Source organism: Salarias fasciatus, chromosome 2 (genome assembly GCF_902148845.1).
Source record: "Salarias fasciatus chromosome 2, fSalaFa1.1, whole genome shotgun sequence".
In the NCBI taxonomy this organism is placed as follows: domain Eukaryota; kingdom Metazoa; phylum Chordata; class Actinopteri; order Blenniiformes; family Blenniidae; genus Salarias; species Salarias fasciatus.
The window spans coordinates 5,682,861-5,700,554 of record NC_043746.1 but is presented as its reverse complement, the minus strand read 5'-3'; the positions used below and the strand labels follow the sequence as shown (position 1 = coordinate 5,700,554).

The following is a 17,694-nucleotide window of genomic DNA, read 5'->3' as shown; positions in this document are numbered from 1 at the left end:
GCACACGCTGCATCTCTCATTCCGCTTGTACTTTCTTCTCTGTTTGTTCATGTTTGGATCTGTTTGTTCTTCTTCTTCTGTGGTAATGGTGGTCGCCGGCAGCTTTTAGGCTCATTACCGCCACCTAAGGTTGTAATCAGGACTCACTTTTTTTTTTTTTTTTGTTCACTCACTCGTCTATTGGTCGTGTGATTGTGTACCGACCCGTGACCCCCGTACCGTGACGGTACGGGACGAATACAAATACCGTTACACTCCTAATCTTCACACTGAGGACTGTGAGGCAGCAGTGACCTGACTCTTTACTGACTCTGCCACAAATAATCCACTTATCCATATATAATGTTCCGCTAAATTGATTATCCAGAGCACGCTGTCACCGCCTAAATCACGCTAATGCTACCTGCTTACGGTCAACACTAGTGCTGCGTGGTCGTGGTTGTCAACATGTCAATCAGCGTGCTCTCTGCTGATCACCGATACCACTAAGCTGTGATTGGTGGTGTCAGAAAGGGGGCGTGGCCTGAGGAAGGAAGCTAAATCCAGCAAATCCACTTTGTTTAGTGACAGTGAGATTTCATTAGCACTGACCAGGTGTTTTCTAATCGTGACTTTTTGATCATTTTCTGGCTTTATTCAAATGTTTGGACAGAGAGCTGATTGTTGCTTTAACCTGCAGGGTTTTGACCATAAACCAGGCCGGAGCAAAGCCCTGCTCTGCTCCTGTGCATGGAAAAGACTGCTGCAGGTTCTGTGCTGGGATTGATTGACAGAAGGATTCGGTCGTATTTCACACTGAATGTATGGACAAACTGGCCGTACTCTCCCTCTCCTCTCGTGTCTCCTAACCTCCCACTCGCCCGCGTGCGATTTGCCAAGCTTTAGAAAAACATTCTAATCTGCGGAGACCTAAATTTCATTTTAACACCTCACTCCCGCTTCTCTCCCACACATATTTTAAATGAACTCTTCTTCCCGAGGAGCCGCTGCTATCGTTTCATTCTGTTTTCCCTGGGCTGCCTCGCCACTCGAAAGTGATACATGTTGGAATATATAACGTGACGCAACATGTAAACTCTTCACACTTCGATGGCGGGCATAAAAAAGTATACGTACAACACATTTTACATGCATATTCAGTTGTGCTGCATTATTTCTGTCCCCCTGCTGTTTTCCTCCTCGTTTGGTGGCATTTCTGGTTAATTTACTTGTGATTATTTCTAATGTATTTACTGACTGTAAAGCGCTTGGAAACTTGCTTTTGAAAAGTGCAATACAAACAAAGATTATTATTCTCAGAGGTATTTTGTCTTTGTGAAGCTAAATGTCAAATCCGTACTGCTGGAATGGGCCTAAAGTCGCCCCTCCCACTATGAAATCTCATCTCTTTTCCACGTGTGGAACATTGTTATTAGATTACGGCTCCCATGATTTCCTCCGTTGTCTCTAGGAAAACATCCAAAGCCAAATGCAGGATGACAAACAGCCGGCAGGCCGCTCCGTGTCTTATAGAAAACTATTTGTCATGTAAAGAGAGAAAAGTGGTGAGGTCTGATAGATAACACCGGATCCTGGTAACTAATCCTCGCTTCATAGCTGAGTTATGCTTAAAATGTGTCCCGGAGTGACTCTTCTCACATTGTCATTCCGAGAGGACTCCGGTTGCTGCCATGTAGTATTTATTAAGCACACACAGTGTCATAATAGATTTTGCTGCACATTAGTGTGGCGGTCACACCGCCGTCGCCTCACAGCAGGGAGATCCACAGCTCTGGTCCAGGTCTGGTGCCACTTCTCTGCAAAGTTTGCGTGTTCTCCCTGTGCCTGTATTGCCATTTGCAGATAAGATGCTGAAATTCACACTCACACTAACAGACTGCTTTCAGTTTTCATGCATTTTGTATGATTTACTGAGAATAGCAACATGATTGACATCATCTGCAAATATGAGTATTGAAATGAGGGTTCAGCTGGTTTTAGACTCTGTTTACATGCAGTCAGAAATCCTCCTGGAAGCTGTACAGTGTGTTGATTTGCTTGATTTCATAACGGAGTGATTAAATGGAGTGCAATATGGGTTGTGATTTGTCACAAAGTCATAGTTTGAGAAAATATCGTCAAATCAAGTTGACAAACAGAAGTCACGACGAGCCAGCCGAGGAAATTCCTCTCACCACGATAACGGCCGAAGGCTGAGGCAGTTTGCACCTTTCAGACGCAATCATGGACACACACATTTTCAGAGAAAGTCACATTGCACTCTGGACATCAGCCTGTTTACGTAAACCTCTCTTTTGCACGAGTATTTTGCACGTTATTCGATATTCATGAAGTAGAACGCTCTGAAGGGATCTTGTCTGTTATTTTGTCATCAGTACGTCTCATTAGTTGATTTTGATTTTATGTGTTTTGTGCCCATTTTTATACACACAGCCTTTTAACAGAATAGGCCCTGAGTCGGTTAAAGTGATATAAAAGATGGATGGATGGTTAATTTGACCTATTTTACACTTTCATCAGGGAGTATTTGCACTATTATTCCCCATATTTATTTTAGGTTTTATGCAACAATTATCATTTCGTTCTGGGTTTAGATTTCATTTTTTCTCTTCTTTAGGTCTTTAAATCTGTGCCTCAAACCAAAATGGCGTTCAGTCACAGCTGTGGGGCAAATGAAGAGTCGAGACATGTTAAGACAAAACTCAAATCTAACCTCAAAATAACTTTGAGGTCACCTGATGAACAGTTCAGCAACAGATCAGTTTTGCAGATTAAAATAAACTTCAGTATAATCGTCGGCTGTTAAGTTTTGTAATCTAAAGTCTTGTCTTCCCACCTTGATTGCTGTTGTAATGGAAAAGTTTACATATCGCTGTAGTTACTGTACTGCAGCCAGAGAGAGAATCGTCTCCCTAAATGATCAGTCTGTAGTAGTCAGTCAAATTCACCAAAACTCATTTCTGTCATAGCGTCTGGTTTTTACATGTTTGAAATCAAAGCGTAAACTGACTCTCTGTTATTGTGAGTCGAGGCATTTTCTCAGCTGGCTCTCCAAGAATGTTATTTGCTGACTTATGAAATATTTTCTGGGTTGTAATGCGGTCTAAAGATTAATCTGTAACCTGTATATTTTCACTGCTGGTTTAAAAAGCAGTGATTCAGGGTACTGTTAGAGCAACAGCAGTCGAATCAACACTGGCTGGCTTGAGATTTATGTTTGGAAATAAATTATTAGCTAAAGTGATGAAATTCTTTACTGAGATGCAGGAGAGAAGTGATAACTCTCTTGGGTTTGAGACTTCAACACATGTAATCCATCGCTGAGCTGAAAATCTAAATCATGTGAGTCAGATAGAAAATGCATGCTGTTGTCAGTTGTGAAATGCTTTTCTTTTCTTGTGAACTAAAACCTGCATCAGGCTGAGGAAAAGAAGACTTTTCTGACTTTCCCCTCATTTAGCTTCTTAGCTACAAACTATTTGAATAGTGTTTGAAAAAAAACTCCATTGAGAGTTTATAATTCGCAGTTAGGGGACACAGCAGACATGTGGAGGAAGGTTCTCTGGTTAGATGAGCCAAACGGAACTTTTTGGACTCAATGCAAAACAGTGTGTGTTGAGGAAAACTGCACCGAACACAGTATCCCCAGTATGAAGTACGGTGGTGGCAGCATCATGCCGGAGGGATGCTTTTCTCCAGCCAGAGCTGCAGTGGAAACGTTCCGATCAAAGCATGTTCAGATGTTAGAACGGACAAGTCAAAGTTCACACCTTCATCCAAGTGAAAATCTCTGGCAGGACCTGAAAATTACAGTTCAGAGACGCTCTCCATCCAATCTGAGTGACCTCGAGCGGTTTTGAAGAATGAGAGTGTAGACGCACAAAGCTAGCAGACAAAAACCCAAAAGACTTTCATCTGTGATTACAGCTAAAGGTGGATCTACGAAGTGTTGACTCAGGAGCGATTCATACTTTCCATGGCATACCTCTCATGTTTTGTTTTTTTTGTGTGTGTTGGAAAAATTAAATTGAAAATAAAATAAATACAATGAATTAATCCGTCTTGCCTCAGACCGTTGTTAATATATCCTTGGCGAACAGAGCGTTTCTGATTTGTGTCCACATTCGGCCTTTTCTCTGCATGATGAACATTGAAGCTTTATGTGTGAGCTGCACAATGAGCTGCGTTCCAGGAGAGAACCGTTTGACCTTTGGTCTTGTCCCACCTGCACAGAAACCTCCTGCTTCTCTGTGTCTGCATTGGTGGATACTTCAGACTTCATGAAACTTTTCCGCAATAACCTCAATTTGCGTGATATTTGCAAATGTATCATCAAGACTGATCACATGACAACAACGATGTTTCCAGACTCTGTGCATTGATGCATGTTTGACGTGGAGCGCTGCTGCTCTAGATTGAACTGACAATGAATCGTATTTCACAGCTTCTTTTCAGCGTCACATCGTATCTGCGGTGCCGGGAAAGACGTCAGAGTCTCTGAAAGCAAGAAAAGAAATTACAAAAAAAAGTATTTAGGTTTATGAGATGCAAATCGTGTTATCTTTCTATTTACCTTGAAGAACACATGCCACGTTTTGTGCCTCTTTTGGAAACATTTTTCATTCATTTTACCAGATTTATCAGTATTGACTGAAATCTTTGTGTCATGACTGTTTTCCTGTTTACTTTCTGTGACTTCCTGTGTTTGAAAAACAGAAAAAAGGAAAGGAAAATCACCATGTATTAAGGCCTGAAGACGTTTTAACCTTTTGGTGTGGTGAGAGTCGGTTGGATGTTATCGTGGAGCGTCCTCCTCGCTGCTCTTTGCTTCATTATTCACTTTCTGTCTCAGATAAAAGCAGCATTAACACGACAGTCACTCCTCAAATTCAATATCAGCTCTCACTTCATTCTCACTGTCAGGTGAAAATGTGACATTGATGCTTAAAGAACTGACAAGATGCACACACACACACCACACACACACACACACACACACACACACACACACACACACTTGGATCCTCAGTTCTCTTCTAAATGCTTGCAGCTCTGGTTTCTCTATGAGATACAGCGAAAAATGCAACAGTGCTGCGAGACGATGCAACTGTTGTCTTGGATTTGGCCACGCGTGTCGTTTCACTACACTGTGTGTGTGTGTGTGTGTGTGGCAGTGTGTATGCTGATCAAGTGTGTGTTTCGAACTGTGTGTGCATTTAAACGTATGTGAGTGAGTCCACAGGAACTGATTATAAGTCAGTGCAGTGTGTGTGTGTGTGTGTGTGTGTGTGTGTGTGTGTGTGTGTGTGTGTAAATGGTGCTGACTTGTCTTTTTGCTGTAGCTCCTGCGCTCCTGTTCCTTGCGCTGTGTCAGTGATGCAGTCTGTTGTAGTTTTTAAGGGGAGAAGAGAGAGAGAGTGAAAGTCTCCTGGGACAGATGAAGCACACACACACACACACACACACACACACACACACACACACACACACACACACACACACACACACACACACACATGCATACACACAGAATGCTCCATAGTGAAAATCTACCGCAGAGAGTTTCTGAAACACGATTTTTTTCCCTTCTGTAAGCTTGTCTTAGCTTTTCAGGATTCAGAGCCTTACTTTGCATGTGTGTGTCTCTCTGTGTGTGTGTGTGTGTGTGTGTCTGTGTGTGTGTGTGTGTGTGTGTGTGTGTGTGTGTGTGTGTGTGTGTGTGTTCCCCCAAAAATGTGGAGTTCAACACCATTAAATGTGTTGTCACCCACTATGACAGGGCAGGTCGTCCACTTAGAAAAATCTCTTCTTCTTTATTTAAGAGCAATCTGAGAGAAATGTGAAGTCACAACTTGCTGGTCTAGAAAAGAGTGTGAATAACTAGAGAGGAGATTTATTTAGTCCTGTGTTATGGCTAATTCTGGACACACTTTCAAATTTCTCTTCAACATTTCGCTCTGTGGTCAAACTCGGTTCAGGGGCAACGTGCAGAGTTTAATGCCAGCAAGTTGTAAAGATGCTCGCCGATCTCTAAGCGAACGTGGACTATCTGGAGGTTCTGAGGAGGAGCGTGAATTGAGAGAGTTTTTTCTTCATGCCGGTGTTGGGTGAAGCTTTTTCTCGCGCTCTGCTGCTGGCGATATATCTGGAGTTTCACTTCCACGAAAGTACAAGCGTTGCAGCAATCTGTCGTTTATGATGTGTTCGGACAGCTTCTCTTAATGAAACAGCGCGTCCCCAGTGGACAAATAAGGGAACGCCGTAGCTTTATTGCAAAGATAACAGTTCACCTCTTTTTTTTTTGCTATTTTCACACTCTGGCTGAGCTTTTTGCCGGACTGCGATTTCCCAGCGGGCCGCATGGTAGACCTTCCTCACCCAGGCCTTCTGTAAAATGAGTTTTGCTGTTAAATGAGGGTTACATTGTTCTTTATTGTTCAGTTGTCTCTGATTCGCACTCGGCCCTGACATACTGACCCGGGGATCTGGACGCCCAGTAACTGATTTCCAGACTTGTTACCTGTGCGTTCCGTTGATGCGTTTCTCTTCCTTTTTCATTAATATTAACAAAACCGCCAGGAGTGTGGAACCCGCTTCTCAGTGTGTCTCTGTCTGTCTGGCTAAACGAGGCTAAATGCTCAAAACAATGTGAAAGACGTTAAAACAGACACAAAAAGCTCCTATCACTGAAGCTGCAGCCTGCAATATCGTTCTTGGATGTCCAGTAAAACTTTATATACTACTTCATGAGCTGTTTTATTCTCATTCTAAAGGTTAAACATGTTTTTCAGCTCCAGATAAGTCTTATTTGGTGGAAAACTATTCAGGTCATAAAGGTCGCAGACCTCTGAAAACCTGGAATTTCAAACTATACATGGCTTTAAAAACTATAAAGCACAGAGGGGTCCTGCTTTTTGGTAGGTTGGGCCTCGCAACGACAGAAATAAAACACACACACACACATTCAGATGGATAGATTAATGAAATGTCTCTGGTTCATTTTAATAATGCATCCTTTGATTCTCTCTCTCTCTCTCTCCCTCTCTCTCTCTCCCTCCTCCGCTCGTCGCTCCGTCCAGCCTCGGCTCCCAGGCTGCAGCCGATGCGGGGCCAGTCTCTGCTGAGAGGGGACAAGCTGTACTTGAAGTGCGAGGCGTCGGGGAATCCCAGCCCGTCGTTCCGCTGGTACAAAGACGGACACGAGCTCCAGAAAGGCAGAGACCTCAAAATTAAAACCAACAAGTGAGTTTGTCATTGTCCTGATGCGACTGGCGATCGGGCCAAAACGTTTCCTCCACACATTCTCTGTAGTTCAAGTGCAAATTCAAAGCCGCACCTCTTAATATTTTTGGTTTATATAGAAAAGCTTTCAGACTTTCACCATCAGGTCCTTCTGACGTTTTACTGTTTTTCAGTTTAAATTGACCAGTTTTGGTTTTCTGTCGATGGAAGTAGACCATGTTGACATTTTCAGTTTAAAAAGACATTTTTTACTTCATTTTACCTTTACTGTACTTGTCCTCAGGACACCTTCATCAGACAAGCAGCATTTAAACTCAATACAATCCTTCAGGAAGCAAAACAAAGCTGAAAGCTGCAACTCACTTCATGAGCATAGCATTCGCACAGTTACATTTTCAAGTGAAATGGAGAACTTCCGCTGTGTTTAGAGATCCGTTTACACGGCGATGAAAAGGCAACTTCTTCAAAACGACACTCAAGGTGGAACTTTTCAAAAACTCCATAAAAGTGGGAGAAAACTTTCTTGAAAAGCGCTTCTGCTGCCCAGGGAGGAGTGGATGGACTGGAGCAGTGTTTGCCTCCCGGTGCAGACCCTCCGGGAGTTTTATAGTTTACAGTCTCGTGTAAACGCAGCCTTGAATAGCACAGACGGAAAACTATTTTAACAGGTAACAGCTCAATTTCTTTTCTCAACTTGTCCTTGAGTGGAAGAAACTGTAAAATAACCACAACAAGCTTTAAATCCAAATTGTTGGACTTACTGCATATTGGTTTCCTTTGTTTTGTGTTAAATTGCAATTAAACAGCTGGATTTAGTAAAAGTCAAATAGAAATTGAAAGTTGAAGTTTTTAAAGTAAAATAAGGGAAGTTTCAAAGTTATCTCATTGTTAATGGGCCTTTTTATTTTGGAGCATTCGTCTTGTTTTGAAAAATTATTTGTTGTCAATGCTTCTTTGTCCATAAGAACGGATGAAATATTGACATTTCAGTGTCGTCTCAGTCCGGGGTGGACGGGTTGGACGGGTTGGACGGGTTGGACCCTATGAAGGGCCGACATGTCGTCACTGGCTGAACTGATTGATCTGGAAAGCAGAAATAATCATTTTTTTCAATGGCGATTCTTCTCGTACAAAAAAGAAACATATATTTTGTGAATATTTTATGCGAGCGGAGTTTTCCCGGCGACAGAGCCCACTCTAATTTAAAGTTTAATGTGCGTGGTAGTTTAGTCTGTTGGTGTGAGACATGTTTTTTTGACTGTATTTCTCGGGTCAAACAGGACATATTATAAGCTCAATAAAAAAATCAAGTCCTGTAAACAAAAAGCAGAATGTGCTCATCTGACAATCAGTTACAGCCTATATTAATTAAGAATAATACACATCCATTGATTATTGAGAAAATGTCTCTGAATCTTGAATTTTTGGAAAAAAAAAACGTATAAATTCAAGACGCACAAAATGGAAATGCCATACAATTCCATCTTTTTATACTTAAATCGCTCACAGCTTGTGTTAGCTTTTCTGAAGGTTTGGATGTGTTGATCTGGAAGTGATGTTAATTTACAGTTTGTATTGAATTCATGAAACCTGAAGTGTTTTAAATCGGTACAAAAAGTTTTCAATTCACAATGAATTCATTTCCTAATCATAAGCAGATTTTTTCAGTTCTACAAACAACCGCCTGCTTGTTTGAGATTCAGATATTTGATAAATGTAGTTTTGCCGATCGCAAGAGGATTTTCACTGAATCATCCGTTTCTCTGAAAGCCTTAAACTGACTCTGTGTTCTCTTTTTTTTTTTCTCTTCATCTGCTTCGTATCACTCTCCCTGTTCTCGTCTCCCTCTGTCTGTCGCCGCTTTTCTCCTTCCCCCAAGAAAAAACTCCAAGGTGCAGATCAGCCGAGTTCGCGTGGAGGACTCGGGGAACTACACGTGCGTGGCTGAAAACTCACTGGGACAAGAAAACGCCACAAGTATAATCAGCGTGCTGATCTGTGAGCAAACACTTATCTGTCTCAGACAACTCGTCAGCCAGCGAGCTCGCCGCTAACGCGCCTGTCTAGCAGTCAGTCTGTCTTTCGACTCCTCTGTTCGATCAGACGTTTGATACCAGAGACTTAAATACATTTCTTGAGCGTTCCGACTCAGCAGTTTTGAGCTGCGGTGAGCACAGCAGATAATGTGAAGTGGGCCCAGAAAGCATGGCTGCAGCGCCTCTTATGACAAGTGAAAACCTCCCGTTGTGTCAGACAAGGTGTAATGCATTTGGGTTTCTTTCTTTCTTTCTTTCTTCCTTTGTTTTTGTTTGTTTTCTGCCGCTCTGTCCTCCTCAAAGCGACCACAACCCCGTCTCCAGGCGTGAGTCATGCGAGGCGCTGCAACGACTCGGAGAAGGCGTACTGCGTCAACGGAGGAGACTGTTACTTCATACATGGTATTAACCAGCTATCCTGCAAGTGAGTTCCTCTCCTCCCCGGTCCGGACCACCCCCCCCCCCTCCCCCATCCTCTCAGTCATCACCGTGCGGTCGCCCACCCCTCCCTCGTCTCTCCACTCGTCCTCTGTCCCTCTCTCTCTCTCTCTCTCTCTCTGTCTCGTTCCTCGTCATACCTTCCTCCACCAAACCACTCCGCTGTATCTTGTTGTTGTTGTTGTTGTTGTTGTTTTCAGCTCTTGCAAACGATAGACCACATCTTCACCGGCTCAGTTTATGCAAACACAGTCAAAGTTAGTCGTTCTGCTTCCAGCAGTTTGTTTGAGAGCGAGAGATGTCTGCCTGTGAAATGAGAAGTGACTTCCACGACAGCGTTTTCAGGTGAAAACAGAAAACTTTCGTCACGTTTTCTCTCTGAGAACTGAGAAGCGACTTTTTGGAAATGCTCTGTTTGGAACGCAGGTGCGTGCACACTGCGGTCATAGTAAATAGTCGTGTGTATTCAAAACACGATCAACGATAACTTATACCGTCTCCTGCAGGTCGTTCATGTAAACAGAACCCTCAACCTGTCATTCTCCTGTTCCGAGCTGATCACCTGCGAAGTGCAGCTTAACTGCATGAAGGTGCAGTTTATTAACACTTTATGCACGATCCACAAACATCTTTGTTAAAATCCTTCTTTTTTAATTTGTTTTATTGTAATCGTCTAACTTTATAAGCAATAATCATCAAGATTTCAAGACAGAAATGCTGTAAGTGCAGTATTAAATCGCTTAAATAAATCAACCTTTCACTGATATTCCAGTTCATTGAGATGTATGTGTGTATGTGGAGGACAATCATGTTTACATGATGTGTCTGAGTGACTGATTCGAACTGTTTTCCAGCGATTAGCTGAGTTAGCTGACACGTTGGTCGCCGTTCCTTTGATTCATTCGATGCTAAATCATGCTTGTGAGTGGCTGAGCTGGCGTGAGCAGGACGTCCTGCTGACGCGGCGCATTCGCGCGGCGTCGGTCACTCTGCTGGCGTGTCACCACGAAACGCTCTGCAGGCGGAGGGCGCTCTGACAGTCCGGGCTTCAAACCCTCCAAACACGCAGTGGTCCCGGGTGTCACCCTGCCTTTTTCTTTTGACAAAAAAAAGTTTAGAAAGTTTTATCACATAAAAAATGTCACAAAACAAGCTGTCCATCACCTTTATGTGTTTTCCTTCATCGTCGAGCACGACGCTAGCAGGACGAGCGCCACAAGTGTGAACGCGGCCCTCAACTCCTACGTCCTATAATTTAATCAGTGTTGCAGTTTGATCCACTATTACTCACATATAGTGACTTTTCAAGGCGCCGAGCAGCCGCCGTCATACTATTGATAACCCAGGAACAGATTGACAGCAAGAGTTGTTCTTCAGCAGAGACCAGCGGTCTGGTAAAATTAACAAAAATAAATAGCTGTGAAGGTAAAATATTAAATTCATTCCCCTATAATTGCTCATTGTTTGAAAGACAATTTGCCAGAAACGTGAAGCCTGAACTTTTATGTGTCTATTTTTATTTGAGACTTGAAATGAAGTGAACGTTGAAGCGTCCAGTTAATTTGAGTTTCTGTAAGTTTCATATATATGTTCCAGCAGGCATGATTAACTCCATGAGAGGGAGGAAAGAGGATTAACAGTGAAATGTCAAAAATTCATTGAAGGCAGCTGCAAGTATTAAAAGTATTTGGATATTTAATGTAATGGAAAGTAAATTCTCAATGTTATTGCTTTTTTCCACTGTAAAACTTTGGTGTACTTTCATATAAAATTTGCTTTGATAACTATATCAGCTGTTAACTTAAATAACTGTGCACAATATAATTTGCTTTTTCTGGCCCTGTGATAAAGTAATTCTGTTCTATTTTGTTCTTTTCTTTTCTCAATGAGTCTTTTTTAGTTTATAAATTTAATCCAAGTACTACTTCCTAACTGCATTCCTATTATTTTTTACCTCTCTGGCAACAAATAATTAATGTAAACACGATCTGTCATGATCTCTTGAGTCGAATCTGATCCGGTACACTGTGATCCATCAAATGTGAATTTCAGTCTTTATACTGTATTAAAAGGACTCCTGTGGCTCTGTGAGGACTGAAATTCACATAAACGGTTTCAATTGGTGAATCTTAAAATTATATTCAATTACAGATCTTTATGATTCTTCTTTATTTTATTTTATTTTATTTTATTTTATTTTATTTTAATTTTTGCCATTAGCAGCAATCTGCCATGATTTATATGTCGAGCCAAACGACAAGAAGGCCTCGTTCAGATTTAGAGGAATTTATTTTTGCGAGCCAATGTCAGTAAAATGCATGAAATCCACAGTTTGGCCCGTTTTCCATCTTATTCCACGGCGGCTCTAAGCTTTCTGTGCAGTGACGCAGACGCGGGATGAGTTTTCAGAGCGTCACTGCTAATGCTAATGATCCACTCCGTCATTGTGTTCGTTGGAAATAAACTGTAAACATAAAATGCATCACTTCCTGCGAGTGGGAGGACTTTTTTTTTTTTTTTTTCATTTCTTTCCCCAGGAAACATCTAGCAGACTGGTAGGTGTTAGGAACAGAAAGTGCAAAAAAAAAAAAAATAAAAAATAATCATGAGCTGGATATTGGATGAATCACTGCTGCGTTGTTTCAGTTTAACACAGAGACAGACAGGCGTGTGTTTATATGAAGACCTGAAATTTTATACCAAGTGAGTTTTCACATGCTGAGGGTGGAACATGATAATCTGATTTAGTTTACACACTCAGACACACATAAAACTCATAAACACTCGGGTGACAATATATAAGTGCTGAACCGGTTTGGAAAATTCAGTTATCATTAAATATTCTTTCCTTCAGTTGCATTTGTTGCAGGGTTTGTGAGACGTGTTGCCGTCATCAGATTCAAAACGATAAAATAATTTGGACGTCTTACTCTGAGAAAGTGTTGTTTACGTTCTGGGAAAGTGTTCTTCCGTTGCCGTGGCTTCCTGTGGCTGCAGCGTCCGTTCTGCAAAAGGCTGAACTTCAGTAAATGTTTCCGTTCACTGTGCATTCCAGCTCTGCAAATTCTAAAAGGACATAATTTTACACGTGAAAGAAATGGTGTGATCAAACGCAACTCATTCACAAAAATTATTTGATTAATTGAAAAAAAAAAGTGGTGGATTGAATGTGGCAGTTATGTCTCAGCTGGAGGCCACAGGGCGGAAATCAGAAGCACAAAAATCAAGAAAAAAATCAAAACAGTCACGAGTCAACACGGCGCTCCTCCTCTGAGATGCTGAAGACGAGGTGCAAAAAACCCAACAAAGAAAAACACGATCTCTACGTTTAAAGAAGAGAAAGACATAAATTAGAGGAAAAAAGCTTTTCCATGGGATTAGCAAGTCTGCATCCGTGTAGCTGCCTTGTACGTGAGTGTAGAGGAGGTGGAAAACACACAATTATCTGGCGGCGTGGCTCTTGTTTGGGGCACATGAAAGAGGAGAACATGCTGCGTTCTGCAGGCGAAATGTTCTCCTGGAAGAAGCAGGTCACAGCAGAAGCTGTCCTCACTCCTTTGTTCTGCGCTCAGTGAAATGTTTATGCGCTGAACTGGAGGTTGTAATCTTTCTTTCCCAGCTCGCCATACATTTTACAGATGAGGCGGTAACAGATGGCGCGCACGGCCTGCTCACCATCAGAAGCCTTGTTGTTCGGCTTGCGGGACGTATGTGCTGGAGATCAGCCGTCACAACCCGACGCGTCTCTTCCAGATCCGCACTTTTTTCTTTCCTCATTTCCATCTTTCTCTTTTCCGTCTCTGAATATTCCCACTCCTCCCCTCCGCTCTCTCTCTCTCTCTCTCTCTCTCTCTCTCTCTCTCTCTCTCTCTCTCTCATCTCATACACCTTCCGGTCATTGCTGAAGGATAAATCAAAATTTCTCTTTTTTAACTTTTTCCATGGTGCTGACTAGCAGAAAACTTAGTTTGAGGGTTGATGCCGACGTGCGGAGCGGTTCAGAGCGGGACTGTACAGCCTGGCGTGAACGCTGAGCGCCGCTGGAGCTCCGCAGCTCTGTCATCCTGCTGCTGGCCTGTCTGTTATGGCCTGTGGATAACAGGATGTAAATAAGACTTCTGTCTGTTGACTGTCTGCGCCGCTTGTTCGCCTCAGAGATATGTGGACCCCCACTCACACACACACACACACACACACACACACACACACACACACATAAGTACCTCCGCTGTCTGCCGCCATCCAGCTCTACACAAACTGCTAATATCTCCAAAATTCAAAGTGGTTTTCATGTTCCTTTGTCCACGGCCACAGAAAACCCTAAAATCTGTCTCTCCCCCGATGGGAAAGTGGCGCTGCTCTGCCAAGCGGAGCCTGCTGGTCAAAGGGGAGGACGGCGTCCTGTCCACAGCCGAGCGTGGAGGTTGGCGTGGAGTCGAGTGCACGCGCACATTCCCGCCGGCGAGCTGCGAGCGGCGTGAAGCTGCTGCTCACAGCTTTCCTTTCAGCACGCCGCCTCCCTCTGAACCGCCAGACCTTTTGTTGTCCTTCAAGCCGGCGTCGGCACCGTAATCCCAGCCATACTCTGGAAATGCCACATGCGGATCAATAAAGTTCATTCAATCTACAAATGCCGTGAGATCAGGCCACCATTGATTCTAACTTCAGGCCCATGCTCATCTGAGTTGTCCCTTTTTTTTTCCCTCCTCTTATGCTAAACATCTCAATAAAATATTTTCTAAATAATGTGAGTCAGTTGAACGGCTTCAGTGTACATCATGCAACAAAATGCAGCCAAAGGTTTTTCCACTTGAGCACAGTGTCGCGTGAGCGTCTCCGTGAATACAGCGATTCACAAGAATATCTTTTAATGTAAAAAACATGAGGAACCAGAGGATTATTGTTTAATGTTTCGAGGGGGAGGGCTATGTGGGTTACAGTGTGGTTCAAACACACCGTTCTAGTGAATAAGTAACAATGGATTACAGGGTGTGCTCTCATTCGCTTGGTTAAAAAAAAAAAAAACAGGACAGGTTAGGAAGAGGAGAGAGGGAAAGCAAGCATGGGAGGATGAAGAACGAGGGAAGAGGGAAGCACAGAATTAGAGGGAGAGAGAGAAAAGAAATGATCTACAGTGAAAGCTTTGCCAGCGAAGAGCTGCTTCTGCACTGTCTCTCTCCCTCCCTCTCTCTCTCTCTCTCTCTCTCTCCCCCCCTCCCTGCTCTATTTATATCTCTCTGGGAAATTGCTGAGTGGGCTCAACCGAGGGTTTTTTGCTGTAATTGATTCAAAATGCAAGTCGTCTCTTTAGTGGTGGGAAAGAGGAGGGAAGGATCCCCTCTCCGCTGCATGTTCTGCACATGTGTGTGAGAGATGCTTGTGTTTTCCGCCGGACGAGCGCAGTAAATACGGCGCGGTTATTATCTAGGCTGGCTGGAACGGCCAGAGAGCCCCTGTTATCCTGTAATGGCTGTAATGGGGGCCACGCCCAGAATATCATAAAACTGTGGTCAATTGTTGTGATTCATCTGCGGCATAATGTGCTCTGCAGCGGGATCAGATTTTCTATAACATGTCTATTTTTCATCTGACTGCAGTAAAAGCTGATCTACTATCAATTACAGCGATAAAAAGATTAAATCAATTATGCCCGGCTGGGTGAAAGCCGTGACACCCATTACAACACGCGACTCCAGATATTTCACATTTTCATGCGCTCCCTTCAATAGATCTTTTTATTTTCCTTAAACGTGCCGTTTGAACCGAGGACCTGCGGCGTTTCTCTGGAACAATGGAGATTAATAGAGGGAGGGCAGAATCCACCGGAAGGCGGAAACCGGGAATGCCGGCGTGGCGCTGCGGAGGAGCCTGCTTGTTAGTTTCAGCGTTGCGAGCGTGATGGCTGATGCCGGAGTGTGAATCACGTTCAGCCGCCGGGATCGCTGACAGCTCGCCACCCATCCAGAAACAAAACACCACATTCTGCAGCTGCATGCGAACAGTTGCTGTTATTTATGCTGGAGAAACAGCAGAAGCCGTCCCCGCTGTTTCCACGCTCACACTCTGTGGAGGCACAGCTCTGCTTCTCTATATGTATGTTGCATTTTCTTTCTTACTTTCTCTTTTTTTTGTCGTTTGTCTTCTGGGGCTTCTTTCTTGAAGGATTTGTGTCACAGACACAGACAGAGGATGTTGCACTCATGGCTGAGCTCCTCCTAAAACAGCTGCACGGCGGTAACGCAGCTCGCCGCCTCCGAGGAGAGTCGCTGCCCTGCAGCTCACGTCAGTCTCGTCCCGCTCAGGTCAGGCCGGGATGCACGGCTGGATTCAGATGTAGAGATTCTCTCACAAACACGCCTCCTTCATGCTGATTCTCTGATAATATTACATTCACAGTGATTGGTGCTTTCAAACAACATGAACACAGGGACGGTTTCAATAGAATTTCATTAGTAGTGTTGGGCATATTTCATATTTAACTCCATATTTCGATGAGGAATTCACTATAATGACTAATAATATTGTAAAGCTCTTTTTTCCAACTTTCTGATGGCTTTAAGTTTTAGTTGTGAGAAATATGCTCGCCCAATCCGCTCAGCGGCAGTAACATTCATTTGGATTTAAACCAGGAAAACAGCACGCTGTTGCACACCTGTCAACGTCTTGGTGTCAAATCTCTCTACAGGAGGTGTTTTTTTAGACTGGAAGAACATGCAAACTCCACAAGGGAATTCCAACCCAAATGTAAAACAGAGATATTCTCACTTAACGCTATACAGTAGAGCCAAAATCCACTTTCAGCTCCAATTTAACTGTTTTTTTTTTTTTAATCTTTGTTTTTGAGCTTTTGATTTTGTTTTTGTTTTTGTTTTTTTGGGGTTAAAAACACTTAAATAAATTGCTGCTAATTCAGCACCAAGCAACTTGAAGCTGAAGTCATCTCCTGTCTAGTGAACACAGTTCAACATTAAGCTGCCAAATCCTCTGAAAACTGAAGAAGTTGTTCGTTAGAAGATTTTCCTCTTTTCCTCACTGAATTTCAACCCACACATCTTTACTGTCAGCGACTTCCATCCTCCGTACTTGCGTGCTTCTTGTTTGAACCTGTATGAAGGACGATGGCAGAGGTTAAATTCACAGTCCATTCAGGTTTCTGCCGGTTTTTATCTGTTGAATCAAAACTCTGCGACCAGATGAATCTGAGCTGCAGGATCCAGACTGATAAACATGATGTTACATTAACAGTAGCGATCTTGTGTTTGTGTGCAGCGACTTCCTCACCTTCAGCAAAAGGTTGCAGATGCCTCAAAACTGTCCAGATCTATCAATGAAGTTACAATTCCACAACGTTTTTCTGTGTAGTATTATGAAATCTTTACTTTTAGGTTTTTTTTAAAGTAAAGTTGAATATTTCTCTGAAAGTTTTTTTTTTTAAGCATGAATTCTGCGCTTGTAGCTTTATCAGATGATATAATGTTCGTCTTGAATTGCTTCCACCTAAATAAAACCAAGTGAAACTGAACTAATGCATTTTGCCTGGTTGACAGAAAGATCAGTGAATCAAAAAAACAAAAAGCAAAGCCAAGCTTTCGGTACATTGCTCCATCAATCAAGTAAGACCAGCAAAGTGATCCTGCTGTTGTAATCCATTTGAACAGGTGAAATTAATTTGTGCATCTCTAGTTAAAAGGTTAGTTAGTTAAAAAATACTTCCGTAGGTTGCCGTTTTTTCTTTTTTTTTAAGCTTGGTATAAAGAGCCTGAGACAGTTGTGAGTGAACGTGGGTGTGCGTTGTGTGTCCATGTGTGTGTGTTAGAGGGGCTGCAGGTTAACAAGTGTGTGTTTGACCCGTCCTCCGTCCTGCACCACCATCTCTCCATGACTGTGATGATGTCTGAAGATGGCAGCGATCTCACAGTATGAGGGTCATCTCTCTCTCTCTCTCTCTCTCTCTCTCTCTCTCTCTCTCTCTCTCTCT

General features: G+C 42.9%; 1 protein-coding gene across 3 annotated transcripts in view; it reads left to right on the top strand.

The window, feature by feature from the left end:
- The window catches only part of nrg2b (neuregulin 2b), a 56,265-nt gene that overhangs the window by 23,416 nt on the left and 15,155 nt on the right, over positions 1 to 17,694 (top strand). For 2 of the 3 annotated variants that reach the window (XM_030107871.1, XM_030107854.1), the window contains exons 2-4: positions 7,080 to 7,242; positions 9,122 to 9,240; positions 9,582 to 9,702. In XM_030107871.1, coding sequence (XP_029963731.1) covers positions 7,080 to 7,242; positions 9,122 to 9,240; positions 9,582 to 9,702 — 403 coding nt within the window. The remainder of the gene's footprint in view (positions 1 to 7,079; positions 7,243 to 9,121; positions 9,241 to 9,581; positions 9,703 to 17,694) is intronic. The other variant, XM_030107862.1, reaches the window with a different exon arrangement.